Raw genomic sequence first — 20,162 nt, 5'->3', positions numbered from 1 at the left:
CAGTCGGCCTCCCTCCCCCTCTCCCAGAATCAAACGTCATGACACCCTCTACCTCCACTAAATCTCTCAAGAGATCTCGCCGGCATCGTCAACATCGCGGAGATGTAGAATCATCATCGACATCCGCGGGTAACTCGAGCGACGATGCTGAATTCCTCGCCACCCCAGTTCATTCAACCCTATCCATGGACGTTACACCCAAGAGAAAGGTCTTGGGTCCCGTCGAATCTACCATGTCCGGTGCGAGGAAGAAACGAGAGACCTTGCAAGCTCGACTTCAGGCGTCAACGCAAGTTCGAAAGAGCAGAAGCGTTGGAGACAACCTGCGGGGGTCAGGGATGGAGGACGGATCTGTCAACACTAGCCTTAAGAGAGGTAGTGTCTCTTCCGACAAGGTCGTCGTCTGTGTCAGGTGAGTCCAGAGGCGTTAGGCTGAGTAATATTGAGAGGCTGACGAGAGCAGAGTCAAGCCCACCACATCATCGTTTCTATCGTTAGCATACGACCTGACATCGACATCACTGAGCCTCTCAGATGCACACCCAAACGTCATCAAAAGAGGAGGTAAAGCAGGACGAGAGAACGAATATACGTACACGTTTGGTGAGTATCTCTCCCGCTCGTCTCTTCAATATAGACCTTGACACTCCAGATGCTCTACTCAGAGCACCGGCTAAGACACCCCAGCTATACCATGCTAAAGTCGCACCATTAGTGGACAAAGCAATGAACGGTTTTAACAGCACAATATTTGCGTGTGTACCCAACCTAGCCCTTGTCACCAATTGACGCTGATGTCTTAGCTATGGTCAGACCGGATCCGGAAAGTCCTTCACCATGGCGAGCTATCCTGTCTTCTGAAGTTTGAGTGAAGCTGACGGTATAGAGCGGCAGTCCGACCGAGCTGGGTATCATACCCTGCGCTGTTGACGGTGTCTTCGATGCCATCAATACGGTACGTCCGTCTGTCGTGGCGATTTTTTTTTCGTCTGTCGTGGCGAATACGGCCGGCTACTGATTGTACAGGAGCAGGATCGTGCATATCTCTTGAGGGTCTCATACATCGAAATCTACAATGAAACACTTCGAGACTTACTGAACTTCAAGCGTGGACCTCTGCGTGATGACGAGAAACCATTTATTCATACTTCCAAGGTTGGTTCGAGCTACGCAGGAATCCTGTTGCTGATCGGCTAGGGGAAGGTATACGTAGAGCCACTGGTTGAGCACATCGTATCCACTCCGCAAGACGTTATCGATCTACTCAACAAGGGCAACGCTGGGAGAAAGACCAGTGCAACAGACTGGGTGCGCTATTTGAGATCATATTGTCAATACTCAGCTGATTTGATCAGAATGAGCGATCGTCTAGATCGCACAGTGTCTTTTCCATCGTCATCGAATCTCGCCCACGAGATGGGAATGGGGATGATGATATTCGGCTGTCCAGACTGAGTCTTATTGTATGTACAAACGGGATTCACCTCAGGGAAACATGACTGATGACCATAGGATCTCGCTGGCTCAGAGAAAGCGGTGTCCGATTTGGAGCGTAGGGGCGAGGGAAGGCACATTAACCGAAGGTGCGCAATAGTTTATGAATATAGCAAGATCGGCCAAGCTGACGAGCAGCTTGCTAGCCCTCAAGAACGTCATCAACAAGCTCACAGATAAAAAGAGGTTCGTCTCTTCGTGTGGTCATTCCGTGGCTCATCTCATAGCGGTCACATACCTTACCGAGACTCGAAGCTCACCCATCTCCTTGAGAATGCTCTAGGTGGAGATTCCAACATTTGCGTCATCTGCACGTGAGCTCCTCGGTCAAGTTGTGATTTTTACTGAATCACTCAGGCTGTCCGCAGAAAAAGAGCACGCCTCAGAGACCTTGGAGACGCTCAAATTCGCCGGAACTTGCTCTCAGGTCGAGACACAGGCTAAGAAGAACGTTGTACGTGTCGTGCCCTCCCTCTCTACCGAGTCGATGCTGACAAGGTAGCTATTGTCCTCTGACAGGGCTCTCATAAAGGCCAAGGATAAAGAAATTGAGGTTCTCAAACGTCGGCTTCAGGTACTCGCAGACGATCGTCCGACTACCCCACATCCTGGACAGATAGCCGATCTGGCCGACTCGGTCGCCGCTATGGAGGCTCGTAAAGCCACTCTCAACATGCAGCTAGCGAGGTTAAACGCTGAAATCCTAACGTCCGAGTTTCCTCGTGGTGCTCAGCCCGCCCCATCGATGATCAAGCGACGCCGGATCAGTGATTTTACTCCTACTCCTGGAAGTAGTCGGATGGCCCTGGGCGTAGGTAGTCCCAGGCCGGAGAAGGATTCCCGAAGGACAGTCAGCACGATGCTACGGGTTCCTGAAGAAAACGGTCTCGAAATGCTATCTGGATTTGTCCATCCTCCGGTATGTGGAACTTCCATCACTCTTTCGTCCGGTCGCTTATCATGTACAGTTTGAGCACGATCGTCAAGTCGCTACACTCAAGCGAAACCTTGCTGCCAGAGAGGCAGAACTTACTTCGGCTATCGAGCAGGCCAGACAGATGTCCATTGCGAAAGTCGAAGCGGACCGGACGCTACAAGACCGAGCGAATCTGCTAGAAGAGACCGAGAATCGTATGCGAGACATGCACGGTCAATTGGAATCGACTCGAGCGGAATTGGTCAGCGTGATCAATGAGAAAGCAGCCAAGATTGACGAACTTGAGAACACCGTCCTTGATCTACGCAAGTCTCGTGAGGATCTGATTATAGAAGATCAGCAACGTTTAGAGGATGTTCAAGCGGAGGTCGACAGACTCAGAATGATGCGAATGAACGATGACAGTCTACGAAAGGCTTTGGAAGAGAAGGATAGGGTAGTAGGGGAGATGAATGCACTGAAAACAGAGCACGCTCGAGAATTCATGCGGTTTAAGGCGGATTACGAGGCTATCAAAACTCCGCAGATTGACTGGGAGACTCGATACTATCAGGCGATGTCGCAGGTGGAACGACTTCGCGAGGAAAATCAGCCAGTGGTTGAGGAGCTCAGGGTGACGAATACGACCTTGGTGAGGGAAAGAGATCGGGCCATTGAGGCTCTCAACGGGTTCCAAAAAGCAGTAATTGGAGCGGAAAGCGAGGAGATGGTAACGCTCAAGACAGCCTTAGAGCAGGAGCGAGAAACAAAGGTCGGCCTGCAGCAGGATCTCGACAAGATGTCCTCTCAAATAAATGCCGAGATGTCGCTCAACAGGCAATTGTCGGAAGAGCTCAATAACACTCGTATGGCCAGTGCAGCTATCAGAGACGCGGTCGAGAAACATCATCAAGAAGCCAAAGAAGCTCTGGAGGGAAAGGCGATCTTGGAAGCTGAACTTGACACCGTTCGAAGGAAAGTGGATCAACTCTCGGTCCAACTCGAAATCGAGCGCAGTGTCGTCTCTGAGCACATTAGGGTTCGCAGCGACTTGGAGACTCAGGTGGCTTCTCTCTTCGAAAAGGCTCGACTTCAACAACGGCAGGCGGATGTCACGATGGTCTCTCACGAGGAGGAATTGCAACGACTTGTCGGTCAGTCTCGATCTGAACATGACGACTTGAAATTTCAACTCGACATTGCGCGCGATGAGATTGTCCGAGTCAAGAAATCTCATCAAACTAAACAAGACATTGCACACGGAAGAAACATCGAATTGCAGCAGACCATCATCTCCAAGGACGCGGAGATGGTTCAACTGACTGTCCAATTGACACAGGCCCGGAATGATCTTGCAAGCCAAGACGAAATACAGTGCTCGCTGGACGCAGCTAGGGGGGAGATCAGGCAATTGAGGGAGATCATTGATGGGTTGGAACGATCGTTGGGCGAGGCAGCGGCGGCCATGACCAATCTGGAGAAGGACAATTTGGAACAAGACGATCAAATCAGGAGACTCAAGGAACAGGTGGAAATGGAGAAGAAAGCGGCTCTCGAATCGGCCGCTGGAGCCAAGGAGCTTCAAGCAGAACAAGAAAAGGTGCGGTCGTTGCAGGGAGAAGTCGAGGTAGAGCGTAGGACTAGGGGAGTATTCGAGGGGGATCTCCGGAAGATGACAGATAAGTCAAACGAGATGAGTTCACTGGTGACTCGCCTACAATCCGAAGTGACTGTAACTTCCGAGAGATTGAAAGAAATGTCGGCTTCGAATGATCGACAAGCGGACAGAGCTCTTGAGGCAGAGACCAAAATCACTCGACTCGAAGCTGCTTTGTCTACTGCACAAGCGGATCTTCAGAGTTTCGAATTTGAGTATGAAAAGACCAAAGAATCACTTGCTACCTCTCGAGAGGACGCATTGCAATCGAAAGACAAAGCTATCAAACTCGCGAAAGAATTGCTCGAGCTGAAAAATACCGTTAGTAAGAAAACATCGCCTGAAAAGTTCTGGTCTGGACACAAGTCTTGGGCTGGACACGGACTGAGTGGTAGCTCGAGCGTGCGGTCTAATCTTCGATTGCAAGCATTACAATCTGATGGTAGTCAAACAGATAAAGAGGAGATTGAGAGGTTGGAGAAGGTGGTAGAAGCCCAACAGATTATCATCGAAGACCAAAGGGAGAAGATAGTGTTTTGGTCGACGGTGAGTATCTTTCGGTGTTGCTTCGACGCGGCCTGAAGGGGAGAGAGAGAGAGCAGCGCTGACGGATAGGAGCTTGAAAAACAAAGAGAAGTGGTTCGTTTACTCACTCAGGATGGAAATATCAACCGTATCTCGCCTAGGACCAAGTCGCCCCGTCTTAGCCTCAGTCGTGCGCCCAACGTCGGAGAATCTTCCCCTTCGCTTACCCCTTCTGCTGTGGGAAGCAAAAAGACTCGAACACATTTGCCAAGTTCGTTCACGGCGAGAAATCTGGCCTTGCCAACGAGTCCGACTCCATTACCGATGCATGGGAAACAAGTGTCTAGTGCGTCCAAGAAGGGTAGGAGGTTGACGATCGAAGCGGACATGGATTTCTTGACGGGTGAGTTTGATAGTTTGATCTTGTGTATCACACTCTATTTTCAGCTCTACTGTATGTCTATCAGTGAGATTAGTAAGCTCATGTTCAGAATCGAGCAAGGTCAATCGTCAAAGGGAACTGTTCGATATCCCTTCAGCTTCCCCCTCGCCCGAGAAAAATCCTAGAACGTTCGTCCTTGCTGCCCCGCCTTCTGTTCCACGGCAACGACGACCGTAAGAGATGGTTGCGAGTGTCTATCATCTGAGGGAACGTTGTGTAGCGCGGGTAGATCCGGGACGATGGGTAGGAACAACGTTTTTACTCGTAGGTCAGGACCATGATGTCACGACTGCACGAAGAACAATGACTTTGGGGTGTGAGGATAGAATTATTTCATTGTGTATATCTTGCATATGATGCCCGGGAGATAATGTATATATTGTTCAAGTATAGAGTATGATGCACTGTTGATCAGTCCAGTAATCGTATATTTCAATTGAAGAGCGACTGACTTGCAATTCAGATGGCTAATTCGACGATTGGTACATTTTCTTACAACATTCGATGATCTCATACTCTGATCATCAGCAACTACGGCTAACACAGCTACTATCGGAGGGGAAAGAAGTATTGAGAGGAATGACAAGTGTCCTACTGATATCACAGACGAAGGAAAAGGAAGGTCGTGAGTGAGAACTCACGATCGACCTCGTGGCCTATCTATCTTTCCTCGATAAACCTCCGCCGCCGTTCATTCATCATGACCACCACCTCTTTGCCATCTTGATGTCGCTCATGTTCCAGCCTCGTACCCAGAGAACGTTCCCTGGCGGGACAAGGGAACATGACGACCACCACCGCTCCGAGGAAAGTAGCTGTGAAAAGTGAAGAGAGTAGGGATCGTTGACGAGGTCGAAAGAGAGTACGAAGAAGCGGTGCCATGTATCTCGGGGGCTCTTTGGTTCTGTTCAGATTGCAAGGTCGAAGTTTCTCGTAGGTTATGTATGTAGTTTTGATCGATTGAAAAAATGCAATGGCGGATGGTATAGAGCGAGAATATGTTTGGGAAGGATGGATTTGAACGGACGAATGGTTGGGTGAGGAATTGACAGGACGTAAAGTGGGAGGTTGAATTAAAGTACGGAAAGTCGGACCTCCGTCAATTCTCGATCGATTGTTAGAAAGTTAGATATCTTTCTTCTTTCCTTATCGCAACTCGGTCTCAACGCATCTATCAAGCAGTGAAAGTAGGTAGACCATACAATGTCCATAACGACGCGTGTCTTCAAAACTTCTCGAGTGAGCACTTATCAAGCTGTGTTGATCGGCAAGTTCACTGACCATGTAGATAGTCCAGCAAATTCACTACCGGAGTCTTGCCACTGCCCTTCCCCCATCTTCCGAAGCCTCCACATCTACATCCAGGCGATTTCAAAAGTTAGACGATGGTCTAACATTCAATGATTTTCTTTCTGGTGATATTCCTCCAGATCAAGAACGCGTCGTTTTGGGCAAAACCAATCAGTAAGTCTGGGGCAATAGTGAGCGGATTGGACTGATAGAAGACCTCGATTACCTGCGTTCTTAAAACATCCTATAGCCACTGGCGCTTCGTATAGTGGGATCAAGAAGGACTTGAGAGGGTTAGGACTACATACGGTTTGTGAAGAGGCCAAATGTCCGAATATCGGGGAATGCTGGGGAGGGGGGAAAGGTAACGCTACGGCGACTATTATGGTGTGTTGCTTGTCCCTTCTCATCTTCTCTTTTCCAGCCCACTTTCATGGCAATTACCTAATCTTAAAGCTATTGAGTTCACTGAGGCTGGTGATGGCAATGCTTGAGAGACAATCACGCTGACATATAGCTTATGGGTGATCAATGTACTCGAGGGTGTCGATTTTGCTCTGTAAAAACCTCACGAGCGCCACCTCCTCTCGACATCCACGAACCTGAACATACTGCAGAGGCAATATCACGCTGGGGTCTGGGATACATCGTGTTAACTAGTGTCGACCGGGATGGTCAGTCATTTCATCTACACAGGTCTGTTGAAAGACGCTTATACGATATAGACTTGATTGATGGTGGTGCTGCCCATATCGCCTCAACGATATCAAAGATCAAACAGAAAGCGCCCAACATCCTCGTGGAAGCTCTCACACCGGATTTTGCCAACAAAGGCGTGGAGGCCATTCACACCGTAGCGTCATCAGGCTTGGACGTTTTCGCTCACAATGTGGAAACAGTCGAGAGATGCACACCGTTCGTCCGTGACAGACGAGCTGGATTCCAGCAAAGTTTGAAAGTTCTCCAAGAGGCCAAAATCGGAGCTCGGAAAGCCGGAAGGGAGATTCTGACCAAAAGTAGTATCATGCTGGGAGTGGGAGAGGAAGAACACGAAGTCGTAGAGACTCTCAAGCGTGAGCGCAGCATTTGTTTATGTGTATCGTTGATGCGACTGACATTCAGGACTGAGAGATTCAGGCGTCGATGTGGTCACTTTCGGACAATATATGCGACCTACCAAAAGACATATGAAAGTAGACAGATATGTCTTACCTGAGGAATTCGCACGTTGGAAGGAGGTAGCGGAAGGTATGGGATTCTTGTATGTTGCCTCTGGTCCATTGGTCAGGTCTAGTTACAAAGTGAGTGTGATTTTCCATCCCTTCCAAGGGTCGAGCTTATCTACAGGCCGGCGAGTTTTTCATTGAGAATGTGCCCAAGAAACGTCGTGCGGCATCTGCTCAAAAAGCTGCCGAGCAACTTACGTTGTCACAAGATAGCGCTGCAACGGCCCGATTGTGATAGGTGAGGAGAAATGTACTATATATTATATGCATGTTGTCAACCGTAACCCGTAAAGAGTAAGGCCACTAGGCTATACACTGTACACTAGCGGCTTGATCGAAACAAGCATGCCTGAGTTGTCCCCAGGAAAGGTCTTAATTACGCCTTTTCAAACGTTTTTGGACTTAATTACACCCATCTCAAAAAAAAGGACTTAATTACACCACCCTCCCTGGACCCCTAATGCATGCAAAGCATGCATTAAAAACACTCTCCTCCACCCCTAACCACCTAACCCCCTAACCCCCTAACTTCCCCTAACCCCCTAACGTCGTTATGCATGGTCAATACCCCCCCTAACTTGGTGCCCATAGTCCACCCTAACTGGGGGGCAGTAAAAAGGACCCTTCCTCCAGCCAAAAGACGTAGTTAAGACCCAGATCTCGGAAAAGGCGTATTTAAGTCCAAAAACGTTCCGAAAAGCGTAATTAAGACCTTTCCTCGAGTTGTCCCTATCATGATATCTAAGTTAAGGGGTTTTTGTAACAAACATGACGCGTGGTTTTGGGGAAAAAAATCCACACGCGATCATACTCCCTCCCCCTTTCCATCTTTTTCTCGTCTTTTCAATCTTCCTCTTCCACCTCTCTCTCCCTCTCGATGCGTATCTCCCCCGCATCATCCCCAGGCTCACTAATGACGGATTCTTCTCCATCTGGCCCATCCACAGCTCCTCCACGTACTCTCCAGACTGATCAAGACGAATCAGACCTCGTACACGTCGTCAGATCGAGCTCTGAAGCTTTATCTGATCTTAGTGAATTATCTCCTCTACCCAACTTTGTCATTCCTTCCATAAACAAGAAACGTCCTAGGGAGAATGATGACACGCCGAAGAAACCGAAAAAGGTAAAGAAGAAAGGAGAGACGGAAGGCGATGTCGTCGTCAAGGCAGAAACGTCTGAATCCCAGAAGGGAAAAAATGTTTATTGTCACCAGCGAGTCACCCTTCCTTTACATTATTTTCGCATACAGAAGCTGATTATTTAGATGTCGTAGACCTTGCAATCCAGACAGTACGTTCTCTTTCCCCTTGTCCTCTCACGTATAGCTCATCCGATTGTCAAAATCGAAGTGGAAATATGGATTGACGCACAGACGTTCTTAGATGCACTCATCTAAAAGAATTCAGGTCCGACAAGTCGCCCAGAGCATGCAACCTTGCTTTCTGTTACACAGATCTGAGAAAGAGGTATGACGTCGATCCTGAACAAATTAAAAGAGATGGTGTGATTTCGACATTGGGGGGTCATGCGAAATCGGGGGAATATACTTGGGAATGTCCTTGTTGTCAGGATAAATGTGAGAGTTCACTGTGTGAGTGCTTCGTCTTTCCCTGCATTCATTGTTCATCCAAGCTTATGGTGACACCCCCTCCTTCCTCGACGATCTGATCCTTCGTTCTGTTCACCCACTACTGTCTTCTGTATATCTTTGATTCCACCGCGTACTTTGTCCGTCTCAGCATCTTTTCTGCCCACGCTGCCTCTTCATCAGGCACCTAACAAGTCTCAGCTTCGGATTGCAAAATACCATGTAAGAGATGATTCTAACCCCCAGGCCGTAAAAAGAAAGGCCTGGAACCTCTTCGGTATGTCTTTAGTCATTTGGAATGTCTTCCGCTGATCAACCAGTTGGCACCGACATTCCTTGTCCGGGATGGTCAATGTTAATTCTTCTCCTCCCAAGAATTCATCGGCAGTCAAACCTTTACCGCCCAAAACGCACGAGCCCACGAGCGGATCAGACCTGACCGACTTGGATAATTCCGAAGCTCAAAACACTACCAAAACTTCCACCACTCCAGCTAAGCTCCCGAATCCAGAACCTTCAGCTGCTGTACTAAAAACGTCCACGCCCAAGTCGAAGCAGCCGGACGGATCGCCGAAAAAGATCAAGAAGATCAAGACACCGGGAAGTCCTTCCAGTAAAGGCAAAAGTATAGAGGGCAAGAAGAAAAAACTGAAGGTCAAGTTGGAAAATGGCATAGCTTCCCCGAAGAAAAAGATGAGGAAGGAGAAGACTGGGGAAGAAGCAAAGGTGACCAAGAAGGTCAAGAAGCAAAAGGAGAGCGATGAGGGACCGGCGGAAAAGAAGGTTAAAAAGATCAAGGCGGGTGAGGAACTTCCTCTGAAGAAAAAGAAAGTCAAAAAAAGTGAGACGATAGGAGAGGATGGTGTCAAGAAGGTCAAGAAGATCAAGACAGAGGAGGAGCGTGCAAAAGCCAAAGAGGCCAAGGCCAAGGTCAAGGTCGAGAAGACTGAAGCTAAGGGCACTCCGAAGAAGAAGAAGGCCAAGAGGGACAAGACAGCGGAAGGAAGTACCGTTAAAGGGAAAGATGGAGAAAAAAAACAACGGGCCAAGCCGGTCAAGAAACCCGTAGCTCCTGTGGAACCGCCCACATTTGAGAACGTTGCCACTCGTCTGGGTCGAGAAGAAGCAGAACAGCGCATTCAAGTAGGTCAAAATGGACCTTCAGTTTATCACTTGCTAATGCATAGTTACGCGAATTTGTCGTGCGCTTCCGAACCATCTTGGGAGTTCCTGAGAGATGGCTGGGCCCGTTGGACGATTTCGATCGGTCGGTAACGGAAGCAGGCGTCCGAGCAATCGCTGGCGGTATGCTTGACTTGATCAAAGATGAGTATGAGATGTCAGGGATCGACAGCGAAGTGAGTCTGGCTGTCTGACCATTGTCAATATACGTGCCACATGCTTACAGCGGAAGACCCTCGATGTTCTGATTCGCCTTCGAGAAGAGTTGCGCTACTACGCCGACTTGGCTCGGTTCTCTTCCGTCATCACTTCCCTCACCCTCCCTTTGGGGCTCCGCCTGCCTCCGGCTCCAGAAGACCGTCGATCGATGCATGTCTCAGCTGTGCGACAACTGCTGAATCTAGAGAAGGACGAGAGTCCCCCTTCGTGGTCTGACGTCGGACCCTCACGACGTGTTGGAACGTCAAGGATCCCTCAACCCACTGAAGTCGTCCGGATGCTCATTGCGCTGAGTGAGCGATGCTTGCAAACTCCGATACTCAGAGCGAATGTGGAACAGTTTTCCAAAGAGAACGAGGACCGACGGAAACATGCCAGCTTGATGAAGAAGGAGATGATTAATTGGGAGACAACGAAAAGAAAGTTGACGGAGGCTCGGGTGAGATGCCAAACGGCCGCCGAGACCAAGGCGAACAAGGAGGAAGTGGGTCTCATATTTCGCATTTACCTGAGCGTCATGGCGAGACGCTAATGTTCAGTTCCTGAAATCTCAGCACGAACACGATATGCGAGTAGCTTTATACGATGTCAACCTGCGTTCGGCTTTATCCCACAGAGCATCACGATTCGAACCGCTCGGGGTCGATCTGGACGGACGGGTGTATTATGTGCTGTCACAACGTCTGGTTGACGAGGAAGGCTCTCGTCCTCCTGTTGGTTGGGCCTCTGGACTGATGGTGTGGGGCAAGGGCGTTCCAAGTAAAGGTGAAGAGTTGGACGACTCATTGCCAGCAGACATGGAACGTTGGAGTTACTTCGGTCGATCAAACTCTACCACGCAATTGGTCAAATGGTTGACATGGCGATACAAGATGAAATTGGAATCTATGCGTCCTGTGAAAGTGAAAACACCGAATAAAACCCCCATCAAGTTGACGCCAAGCAAGAAAACCGTTGGGACACCTACGCCCAAAGGAAAGAAGACTGTCGTTCTCCCTTCATCACACAAAGCCAGTGCGTCGAAGATGATCCAGAGCACGCTTTCAGCTTTCAAGAGTGAACGTAAAGCGAAATTCGAGATTGTGATTCCCATCTCTGCCAAGAAAGCTTCCACACTCTCGGCTTCTTCTCTATCCAGCATTTCGGATTCGGGATCGTTGCCAGATGGTAAGATCGATTCGGAATCTAGCGTTTCTCTCTCGCCTCCACCGATAGATCATGTAGAAGAGTTGAGAACGCTTTACCGCGCAGAGGGGTATTCGCCCGATATGAAGACTGTGGAGGAAGAAGGAAAGGAGTTGTTGGGAAGATTAGGAGAGGTTGTCAAGTGGCTTGAGGTGTTGGAGCATTATGGAATGGGGGAGAAGTGAGGTGATGAGGTCAGTTGATAGACATGATAGACGGGGGATGTGGAGGGGGAGGGGGGAGGGGGGAGGGAAGGACCGGTTATTGGTAGATCCGGAGTGGCCGCTTTGAAAGGCTGTGCTGCATGCTGCATCCATGCACAACGATCTTACATCATGTCATACTACTTGTAGATGATGCTGCCATACATCATCAGTGACAGGCTCGTCGCGATGATAGAGAGTACGTGTACCCTACCCAACCCATGGCACATGGCACATGATCATGACAATATACATGGGTCATTGATCAATGATTATTGAGGGAAGGATCCGAGCGTCGGGGGCCGAAAAGATGCCCGGATTCAGCAAGGACTCACCTTTCACACACCTTTGTCACTTTTAACCTTACTCTCTCCTCACCATGGCCATGCTGCACAACTCCTTGACAATCCTTTACTTACACATGGGTCACCCTGTCACACCCTCACACTAGTCATCCTCCTCTTCTTTCCTCTCTTGTCATCTCACTCTCTCTTCTACTCACACCTCCACATACCCACTGGACAATCTTCAAACTCCCTCTCCCTCCCCTCTACTCTCTTTGACCCAACACGACCTCGCTTAATCATTAACAAAACCCCCTCCCTCGCCCCTGCTATCATCTCGACCCACTCGGCCACTCGGTTCCCAAACTGAAACTAGTCAACGCCCTTCCCCACGCCATATCTTTGGTTCATGCTTCCGAGCTGAGACACTAAGATCTCTCCCTACCTTCGCTTGATCATTGCCGACCACAGCTTGGTCCTTCATCTCTGAATTCCGGTCCTTTTACTCATTCCATCAACCTTGATTTCGATAAAGAGGAGACGAGTTCATAAAGATGGGCGATAGGTATGGTACAGCATTGGAATTTGACGTGGATTTACATTCTATCTATGCTGCTTATTTGTCAGTTCCCTATCATCTCATTCCATGTTCACATGATCCACATTTCCCTTTCAATGTTCCACTTGCACAATATTTCCCCTTCCGTCCAAATACTTCGTTCATGGGAAGGACATCAATGTATTGGAGATATATATCTTTGTTGTTCAAGATTAGGTTATGTGCTAGAGGGGATAACTACGATTAGATGAAAGTGTTTCATAGCTAATCCTCAGAGGTCATTTTGAGACAAATGGGATCGACTGGTGGGATAAATCATGGGGTGGATATTTTTTAACTTTCAACGACTTTCTAGGATTCGGTTGGGAAGTCATGAGTAAGTTTATAGATGTTGACTAGGGGTTTATGGAAGTTTACAAGTAGCTGTTGTGGATGCTCATACGGGAAGACCTCACATAGCCGTGAGAAAAGAACAAATCGCTTTGTTCGCAAAGATGATACGGACCAGGTTTGTTTCTCTCTCGATCTCAACTTTTCCTCACCACGGCTCTTCATCGAACTTGACTTCAGGGTGAACATCACAGAGAATGATTGAGATGTGGGATGAGAACCCAGCTTATTCATTTGGAACACGTAGCAGAAATTTGAGAACAGAATCGTTTACTTAGCTGACTTGACAGATTCGGCGAAGTCCTTCCTAAAGATCCACCCACTATCCTTCCCCTCGAACCTGTCAATACCAAACACCTCGCCCTCCGTCGACTTCTCAACATCTCCGATCTCGCATCATATCGCAAACTCGCTCTCACACTTCCCGCTGCTGAACTGAACTACATCCGGACCCGTGTCAGAGCCGGTGAACCGGGGGTCATATCCCAGCTCTTTTATGCCGGGGTCGCCGATGATGTTCCCAAAAACTGTGGTGTGAGGGATAATGGGGTAGGATATACCTGGGCATGCGTCAAGACGACTTGGTGGGAGAGAGGTGGACCACCTTATGGGGTCATACCCGGTCATGGGAGGACACAGAGTAAACCCGCCCCGGGTCAGGCTGGAAAGGGCTTGGTTCTGGAAATTGGGTTGGCGGTATTGAGATGTCCCAATCTGCACGCGGTGGTGAGTTCATTGACTGTTCATCTACAACTGCTCCCCTGCCCGCAGCATCTAATCCTTACCATTGTTCAAGTGACCTCCATCTGCCCTGCATTGTTTGTGACCGGCTTTTGATTCGCTCTGCAGGAAGCGGGAGGGATATGGAAGTCCTCTTTCGGCAGTAGTCATCAGGCGAAAGCAGAGAAAAACGTTTGAACAGCTCCAGCTGACCCATCACAGGACGTATGGCCTCCCAACCCTGGACAGAATTTTCGAAAATCGCACTTCATCACAGAAGAATGGGTCGACAAGGTGAGCCCATTACGATGAGAAGCTTTATCTGATGCTTGTACAGAGAGCCAACACTAATCCACCCTCGTACCCCCGCAACTACGCCTTTGGGAAGAGTAGGTTTGTCAATGAGAAGGACGTTGAGAAGATTCTCGAGTGAGTTCAATGCTGCGTGATTGAGTCTGGATCTTCACTGACATATAGTGCCAACCTCTCATCCATCGCCTCTCAAGAAAACGACAACAGTCCCAACACATTGATCCTCCTCCACGTAGGAGATCCCAATCCATTACCCGTCCCTACTTCCTCCACCTTACCGTCTAACGTCCTCAATCTCGATCTTTTGGCATTCGAATACAACATGCGTCGGGAAGCACAAGCTCGTGGTCTGCCAGGTGCAGGCGACCGACGTGATCCTTTGCCCAACCTCGCCTCCTTGCTTCAAACCCTACAAATACCCGTCCCTCCTTACGTCCCTCTCGGTAATGCAGGCAATGAAGCTTTCTACACTCTCTTGGCATTTCAAAAACTTCTTATGGCCGATACTCGCCTACCTGACATCCTTCTGGGTCCGCCTCAAGGTTATCTCCCATATTCCAATGCTCTTCCCGTTTTCCCTCCTCCCCAACCTATGTCTATGGTCTTCCCCGCTGCATCCTACGCCCCGGTGTATCCTTCCCTTCTTCCCCCTCAATTCCCAGACTCCCGAAGGAGTTCTTACGCCTCTCAACCGACTTCTCCCGCTCGACCGAGTCTGAAACAAGGGAGAAAAGTCAGCGATGACCCACGTCCTCGACCCGTGTCATTTTCCGTCGACCGAACACCAATGTCCACCCCTGCAAACGCAGACAGTCTCGCGAAGGGAGGGACCATCCGAGCCAGTTCGAACAATCGTGAAAGGGCCACTTTACCCAGATCACGGACTGTCTTCTGGGACGACGCAGAATACGCTCCTGCCGAGGATGTCGAACGCACGCCAGGTCGATCGATTCGTCCCTCCCAAGCAACGACCGCGGCGGTGTCAGATCCGGAAGTTTTCAGACCACCCGAAAGAGCAGAAGGGAAACGTGGGTCTGGGATATTATCCCTGCACGCTGGAAGCTCAAGTGGGACAGGGACGAATGAATCGAGTGATTCTGATCTCATGCGAAGAGGAAGGGGAAAAATGCCTCCTAGTGCCATGAGGGGTCCGGGAGGGAGAGCAAGTCGAAGTATCTCTTGGGATAAAGGTTTACCTCTCGCTGCTTCCTCTGGGCCGAGGGGTGCGATGGGAGGGAGCGATCCATCGTCTCCCCAGAGCAAAAATAAGATTCCGCTGGATCGGGAGCAGAGGGGAAGTCTGGGCAGTTCTACGGGCTCAGGTTCGGAGAGGAGGATATCGAATGAAGATGGACAGGATGGCGGGGCTGGAGACAAAGAAAAGGGGAAGGGGAAAGGGAAGGAAGGGGGAAATGGGGGTAAGGATGAGAAGGGGAAGGGGAAATTGAAGCAAGCTGGCAGCGTCAAGAACCTGGCTGGGGCTTTGGCGAGGTTTTGGACGGAATGATCCTGAGGTTTTGTCTTCCACGGCAATGATCGTCAATGAGGAATAGAATGGGGCTTGGAGCTTGGAGCTTGTGTGAGGGAGGACAGGGGTATGAGAGTGAACAATGTGAGGTGATATGGATGGACATTGACGAGAGGATGTTGTGACGTCGATTAATGAGATCTGCGCTCATAGCGAGACGTAGCATGGACATTTGGCATTGATTCAGCACGAAACAAATTGAAATAATTACATGTTGACCTGGAAGGTATAATTTGACATGAAACGCATGACCGAGTATATAGCCAATCTTAATGAGTTAGTGATGATGCATAATGTGGTTCATGGATCATTTTCACTATCCATCAATTAGTTTCACGCTGATGGAGTCATTCCCCATATAGGAATGAGAAATACCTTGCAAGATGTCACATCTGGTTTGATAAATATTTGTACAACAGATCTATCCTATCGCTTGAGCCAAGCTAACATTGTCCCTTTTTCCGAACTTGCTTTCCCTTTCTTCTTACCCTTATCCTCCACTTTAACCCTCTTGGGAGTCTTCTCAGCCGTGACGATGATATCTTTGTTCAAACACAGATCCACATGTTTATTCAAAGCTTCATTCGACGTTCCAGGTCCTAGGGTTTTGAGACAGATAGGACAAGTAGGACTCAAAGTGTGTGTCGTTTCACCTGTCTTGTTCGTGATATCGGAATTCGGACGGAAATCTTCTTCATTTAATTCTTCAACTTCTCCATCTGAACCCTCAAGTCCACTCTCTATTTCAGGCTCATCATTCTCGATTATCCCAATTTCATCTTCTTGAGATCTTTTCCGTTTACTAGGCGAGGTGAAAAACTGAAAGTCAGCTTGTGTCATCTGGTGAAGAGAGGTAAAGGAACGAACATTTCGTATACCTTTATCAGGTATAGTTAAATCTTTGAGAGTTGATAACCTAATTCCTAGTAAACGTATTCGGAGAGGTAATTCTTTTCTCAATAATTCTTGTGCTATCTATTCATCAACCTTCCCAGTCTCACAACCCTCATGCCTCACGGCATATTGATGGACAGATAGATGTTATGGGAGAGAAAGACTAACAGGTAGAATCTCCTTTGAAGTGGAAATATATTTTCCAACAGTCTGAGCTCGAGTTTTATTGACGTATGTGTGCAACTGAAATATTAAACACCATAAGGATATTCGTCGTCGTCAGAGAGAAAATCTGACTGACTTTATATTTCACAGTCACACATTTTCCTGAATATTCCAATCGTTCCAAATCTTTGCCCAACTCTTCTGCGATTTCCGTAAGGGTATTCATGATATCTTCATTATCCGTTTTATCCCTAAATGTTCTTTCGCATCCTACACTCTTGCGTTCTTCTCGTTTACCAGGTTCGACTTTATTATCCGCGATTCCCAGATGGGCTTTACTGCGATGTCATTCGAGGTGAGGTTTTAGATGTGAATGAAACCCACCATAAACCTTGAAAACCAAACCAATGATCCATGGCCAGAAGATCGGCACGTTTTGTGTATATATCACCACAGGTCTAAGTTTTCAGCTCCAAGCTAATTCTGTAGGTAGACAGTGACGAGAGAGAGGGGAAGGATGGGAAGAATGAAATTCACCTCAACTCCTAAACCTTCCAGACAACGTTCGGTGACTCGACCAAAGCCAGGGATTTTCCTAACGGGTAAATCACGCATGAATCTTACGATGGAAGAACGATCGAAGGGTAGTTCAAATTGCCCATTGGGTTTATTTTGGTCGGAACAGATCTGATCGTCAACATATAATCAACAAAATGAGAGATAGGACTGACTTTAGCAAGCATACGATTCGATGCGATACCCGCGGAGATGGTCAAACCCGTCTTGGCTTCCACCTGTCCACGAAGCTGAGTCACCACTTCTGTAGCAGACATACAATGTTCAGCCATGTAAGATGTTATACTGCGTTGTGTGTCAGCGCTCTTCGTAAAGGAGCAAAACAAATGACTCACTTGAGATAACCCTCGTCAAGAGATGCCATCATGAGATTTTCGTCGTACTATTTAGTCAGTCAACTCTCTCCATTGTCAACAATGTGAACGGACCTCAAGTAAAACCTCCCTAACAGATTTAGAAGCTTCGATGTAAAGATCAAAATTGAGCGGCGTCCTTCTTGTCAGTATGCTTGAGCAGCATTGCCATAGAGACCAACAAGATGATCTCCGGACATAACTTCTTAGCTATGAACCCCGCCATGCCCGATCTTATACCAAACTTTCGGGCTTCGTACTGTTCATGAGTGACGAGCGGTAGTGACAAGTCTTTCACTCACCGAAGCAGTCGTCAACACACCTTGTCCTACCCCGAAAGCCTTTCCTTTGAGTGTAGGATCTCGTTTGACCTCACATGATGCGTACTATTCATAAGTGTGTATGGAGCGCAGTGAGGAAGAATACTTACAAATGCGTCCATATCGACATGAACGATGGTTTGTGTGAGATCTCGAGTAGCCTCCACTTCTACCATCTATAGGATTTAGTGTTACAAGCGGAAGCGTGAAATAACACACGATTTTATCCGCTTCTGCTTCCAATCTCTTCTTATCTGCAGTTCTTAAAAGTTCATCCCTCTACCTCTGTCAGCAGGTCCATGTTTCATATTTTTTGCTACACACACCTTGGCTTGGAACCATTGTATTTTCCTCGTCAACTCGGCGTCTTTACGGACTTGGTTATTGTAGAACCTGCGCAAGTCAGACCACCTTCCCACTCGATTTGTCCTCCCCTTGGCGGCTCCTTCTGTCTGCCATTCCAACAAGATGATCGATGAAACACCTCGACTCACTTTGAACCCTAACAATTATCAGCGATGCTACCAAGGTGGTAGGCTACGAACTCACTTTCGAGGCTTCTGCTATGATCCTGTTGATCTCTATTCATCAGCGCATCCAAGATGCCTGCCGAGCGGCTAGCTAACCGGTCTGATCCCTCGTCAAGCCCGCTTTGCCCACACTAGGCCCAGCGAGACTTCTCTCAAAACTCCTCTGACGGGCTTCGGCGGCAGCTCGTGCTTCTTCTTCGGTCATCTCTGTCGAGGCCATTGAACCTTTGTCTGTGGAGGAGGAAGGGACCATACTGTCATCTCGTCGGAGTGTGTGATCTGTAATGACAAGGAAGTGGAGACGCTCGAAGCTCAAGTTTATCGAAAAGCTGAGGTGGGTGACGCGATGATGGAGCCCCGCTTCCTTCCAACCCTTCTCCCCTGTTGGAAAATGGGTAGTCACCTTAGCATCTACATATCATCGACCAAGCCAGCAAAGATGACCTCTAGTTTCCCACCCATACTACAAGCTTCGTCAGGAGCCATAGGGTATCATGCTTTCTATTCCTTAGTGATTTTGGCTGACTCATCGCTCCGTTCTTGGGAACACCATCATCTTTCCTCTAGACCTCATCACCACTCGACTTCAACACTCGTCATATAGGACGAGAAAAGGTCTGTCTCTTTCCACTCCGTACAAACCGGCATCCTATCATAGCTGATGGCTAGCGGGAGTGCTTCGACTTTTATTCTGTCTCTATCGGCGACATGGACTTCTAGCTCTATACCGCGGACTACCAGCCGATACACTGTCCACACTTCTCAGCTCCTTCATATACTTTTTCACCTATTCCGCCCTACACAAGACCTCTCTGCTACGACCGCAGGTCTATATCCCACCAGTCATTTCCTCTCCTGCCGGTATAGGAGGTCTAGACACGAAAGCTGGTAAAGTTTTGACCCACCCCGCTACCACGTTCGATCCCGTACGAGAGGTCCTCATTGGCGTCATCGCAGGAGTGATTTCCAAGGGTCTCACCTTGCCCATTTCTGCCATCTGCGTGAGACAGCAGTTGGGAGAAAAGGAAGAGGAGCACGAAAATGATAAAGACAACGACAAGAAGGAGCGTTCCTCAAGAGATTCAAAGTCAAAATCGACATCGATTTGGGCGACGATCAACTCCCTCCGAGCTGAAGGTCTTCCGATACTGTTCTCAGGTTTCGCCCCTACCATACCCCTCGCCCTCCTTCCCTCCCTTACCTTATACATCAACACGCTGCTCCTCCGCCTCATCGTACCGTCACGTCACAGAGCCCATCCCAAAGGAATCGTCACATTTCTCCTCGCCGCACTCAGTAATGCCATAGCCACCTTCCCTCTATATCCCCTCGTCCTGCTCAAGGCACTCAGTCAGTCAGGAACGACTCGTCAACAGGAAAGGAGCTCGAAAGGCGTGATGGACCGGGCTGGGGAGATGCAGCTGACTCTCGGTCATATTGTACGGACTGAAGGGATGCAAGGACTTTATAAGGGATTGGAGGGACAACTACTCAAGGGTTTTGTCCAACAAGGGGTGATGATGCTGGTCAAGCAACGGTCAGTCTCCATCCGATTGTCTGGGAAGTCCGCTCATGCCTCAGCGTAGAAGAGTTGATGAGCC

The 20,162-nt window shown here is 48.7% G+C and overlaps 6 protein-coding genes across 6 annotated transcripts; 5 read left to right on the top strand and 1 right to left on the bottom strand.

Moving 5' to 3' along the window:
* Positions 1 to 38: 38 nt before the first annotated feature.
* TREMEDRAFT_60980 (uncharacterized protein) lies at positions 39 to 5,881 on the top strand (the record flags this gene model as incomplete). The annotated part of the gene is made up of 19 exons (XM_007003390.1): positions 39 to 412; positions 464 to 603; positions 653 to 755; positions 804 to 852; positions 887 to 955; positions 1,027 to 1,155; positions 1,198 to 1,308; positions 1,356 to 1,463; positions 1,513 to 1,583; positions 1,633 to 1,680; positions 1,722 to 1,808; positions 1,852 to 1,948; positions 1,997 to 2,413; positions 2,463 to 4,613; positions 4,683 to 4,995; positions 5,084 to 5,207; positions 5,282 to 5,298; positions 5,563 to 5,659; positions 5,779 to 5,881. The coding sequence occupies 19 exons, from the start codon at positions 39 to 41 to the stop codon at positions 5,879 to 5,881; spliced, it is 4,608 nt and encodes a 1,535-aa protein (XP_007003452.1).
* Positions 5,882 to 6,237: 356 nt separating this feature from the next.
* TREMEDRAFT_68081 (uncharacterized protein) lies at positions 6,238 to 7,785 on the top strand (the record flags this gene model as incomplete). Its single annotated transcript, XM_007003621.1, has 7 exons — positions 6,238 to 6,273; positions 6,323 to 6,498; positions 6,540 to 6,711; positions 6,842 to 6,998; positions 7,050 to 7,397; positions 7,447 to 7,625; positions 7,672 to 7,785. 7 exons carry the CDS (start codon positions 6,238 to 6,240, stop codon positions 7,783 to 7,785), a joined length of 1,182 nt encoding a protein of 393 aa, XP_007003683.1.
* A 2,049-nt stretch (positions 7,786 to 9,834) lies between these two features.
* Positions 9,835 to 11,912, top strand: TREMEDRAFT_28462 (uncharacterized protein; the record flags this gene model as incomplete). The annotated part of the gene is made up of 5 exons (XM_007003127.1): positions 9,835 to 10,284; positions 10,329 to 10,499; positions 10,550 to 11,026; positions 11,082 to 11,495; positions 11,646 to 11,912. 5 exons carry the CDS (start codon positions 9,835 to 9,837, stop codon positions 11,910 to 11,912), a joined length of 1,779 nt encoding a protein of 592 aa, XP_007003189.1.
* A 372-nt stretch (positions 11,913 to 12,284) lies between these two features.
* TREMEDRAFT_73483 (uncharacterized protein) lies at positions 12,285 to 15,904 on the top strand. Its single transcript, XM_007003682.1, has 7 exons — positions 12,285 to 12,836; positions 13,049 to 13,149; positions 13,197 to 13,281; positions 13,454 to 13,889; positions 14,106 to 14,177; positions 14,200 to 14,312; positions 14,361 to 15,904. Exons 1-7 carry the CDS (start codon positions 12,769 to 12,771, stop codon positions 15,700 to 15,702), a joined length of 2,217 nt encoding a protein of 738 aa, XP_007003744.1. The 5' UTR covers positions 12,285 to 12,768; the 3' UTR covers positions 15,703 to 15,904.
* Positions 15,905 to 16,149: 245 nt separating this feature from the next.
* TREMEDRAFT_68079 (uncharacterized protein) lies at positions 16,150 to 18,766 on the bottom strand (the record flags this gene model as incomplete). The annotated part of the gene is made up of 16 exons (XM_007003620.1): positions 16,150 to 16,542; positions 16,591 to 16,698; positions 16,786 to 16,860; positions 16,919 to 17,120; positions 17,167 to 17,240; positions 17,320 to 17,469; positions 17,514 to 17,643; positions 17,694 to 17,740; positions 17,787 to 17,850; positions 17,894 to 17,970; positions 18,044 to 18,097; positions 18,142 to 18,207; positions 18,251 to 18,310; positions 18,358 to 18,424; positions 18,573 to 18,612; positions 18,658 to 18,766. 16 exons carry the CDS (start codon positions 18,764 to 18,766, stop codon positions 16,150 to 16,152), a joined length of 1,716 nt encoding a protein of 571 aa, XP_007003682.1.
* Positions 18,767 to 19,094: 328 nt separating this feature from the next.
* Positions 19,095 to 20,147, top strand: TREMEDRAFT_29248 (uncharacterized protein; the record flags this gene model as incomplete). The annotated part of the gene is made up of 2 exons (XM_007003217.1): positions 19,095 to 19,176; positions 19,231 to 20,147. Coding segments are annotated over 2 exons (999 nt in total), but the record flags the coding sequence as incomplete, so codon positions are not given.
* Between the last annotated feature and the right edge of the window lie 15 nt (positions 20,148 to 20,162).

Source organism: Tremella mesenterica (assembly GCF_000271645.1).
Source record: "Tremella mesenterica DSM 1558 unplaced genomic scaffold TREMEscaffold_3, whole genome shotgun sequence".
NCBI lineage: Eukaryota > Fungi > Basidiomycota > Tremellomycetes > Tremellales > Tremellaceae > Tremella > Tremella mesenterica.
This window is presented reverse-complemented; position numbering and strand designations above follow the sequence as displayed.

Excerpts from the sequence above, each read along its gene's own strand:
- TREMEDRAFT_73483 (XM_007003682.1), top strand. The coding sequence starts at position 12,769 with ATGGGCGATAGGTATGGTACAGCATTGGAATTTGACGTGGATTTACAT. Across the intron at positions 13,282-13,453 it reads GCAAAGATGATACGGACCAG|ATTCGGCGAAGTCCTTCCTA; the intron begins GTTTGTTTCTCT and ends CTGACTTGACAG. Across the intron at positions 14,313-14,360 it reads GACGTTGAGAAGATTCTCGA|TGCCAACCTCTCATCCATCG; the intron begins GTGAGTTCAATG and ends ACTGACATATAG.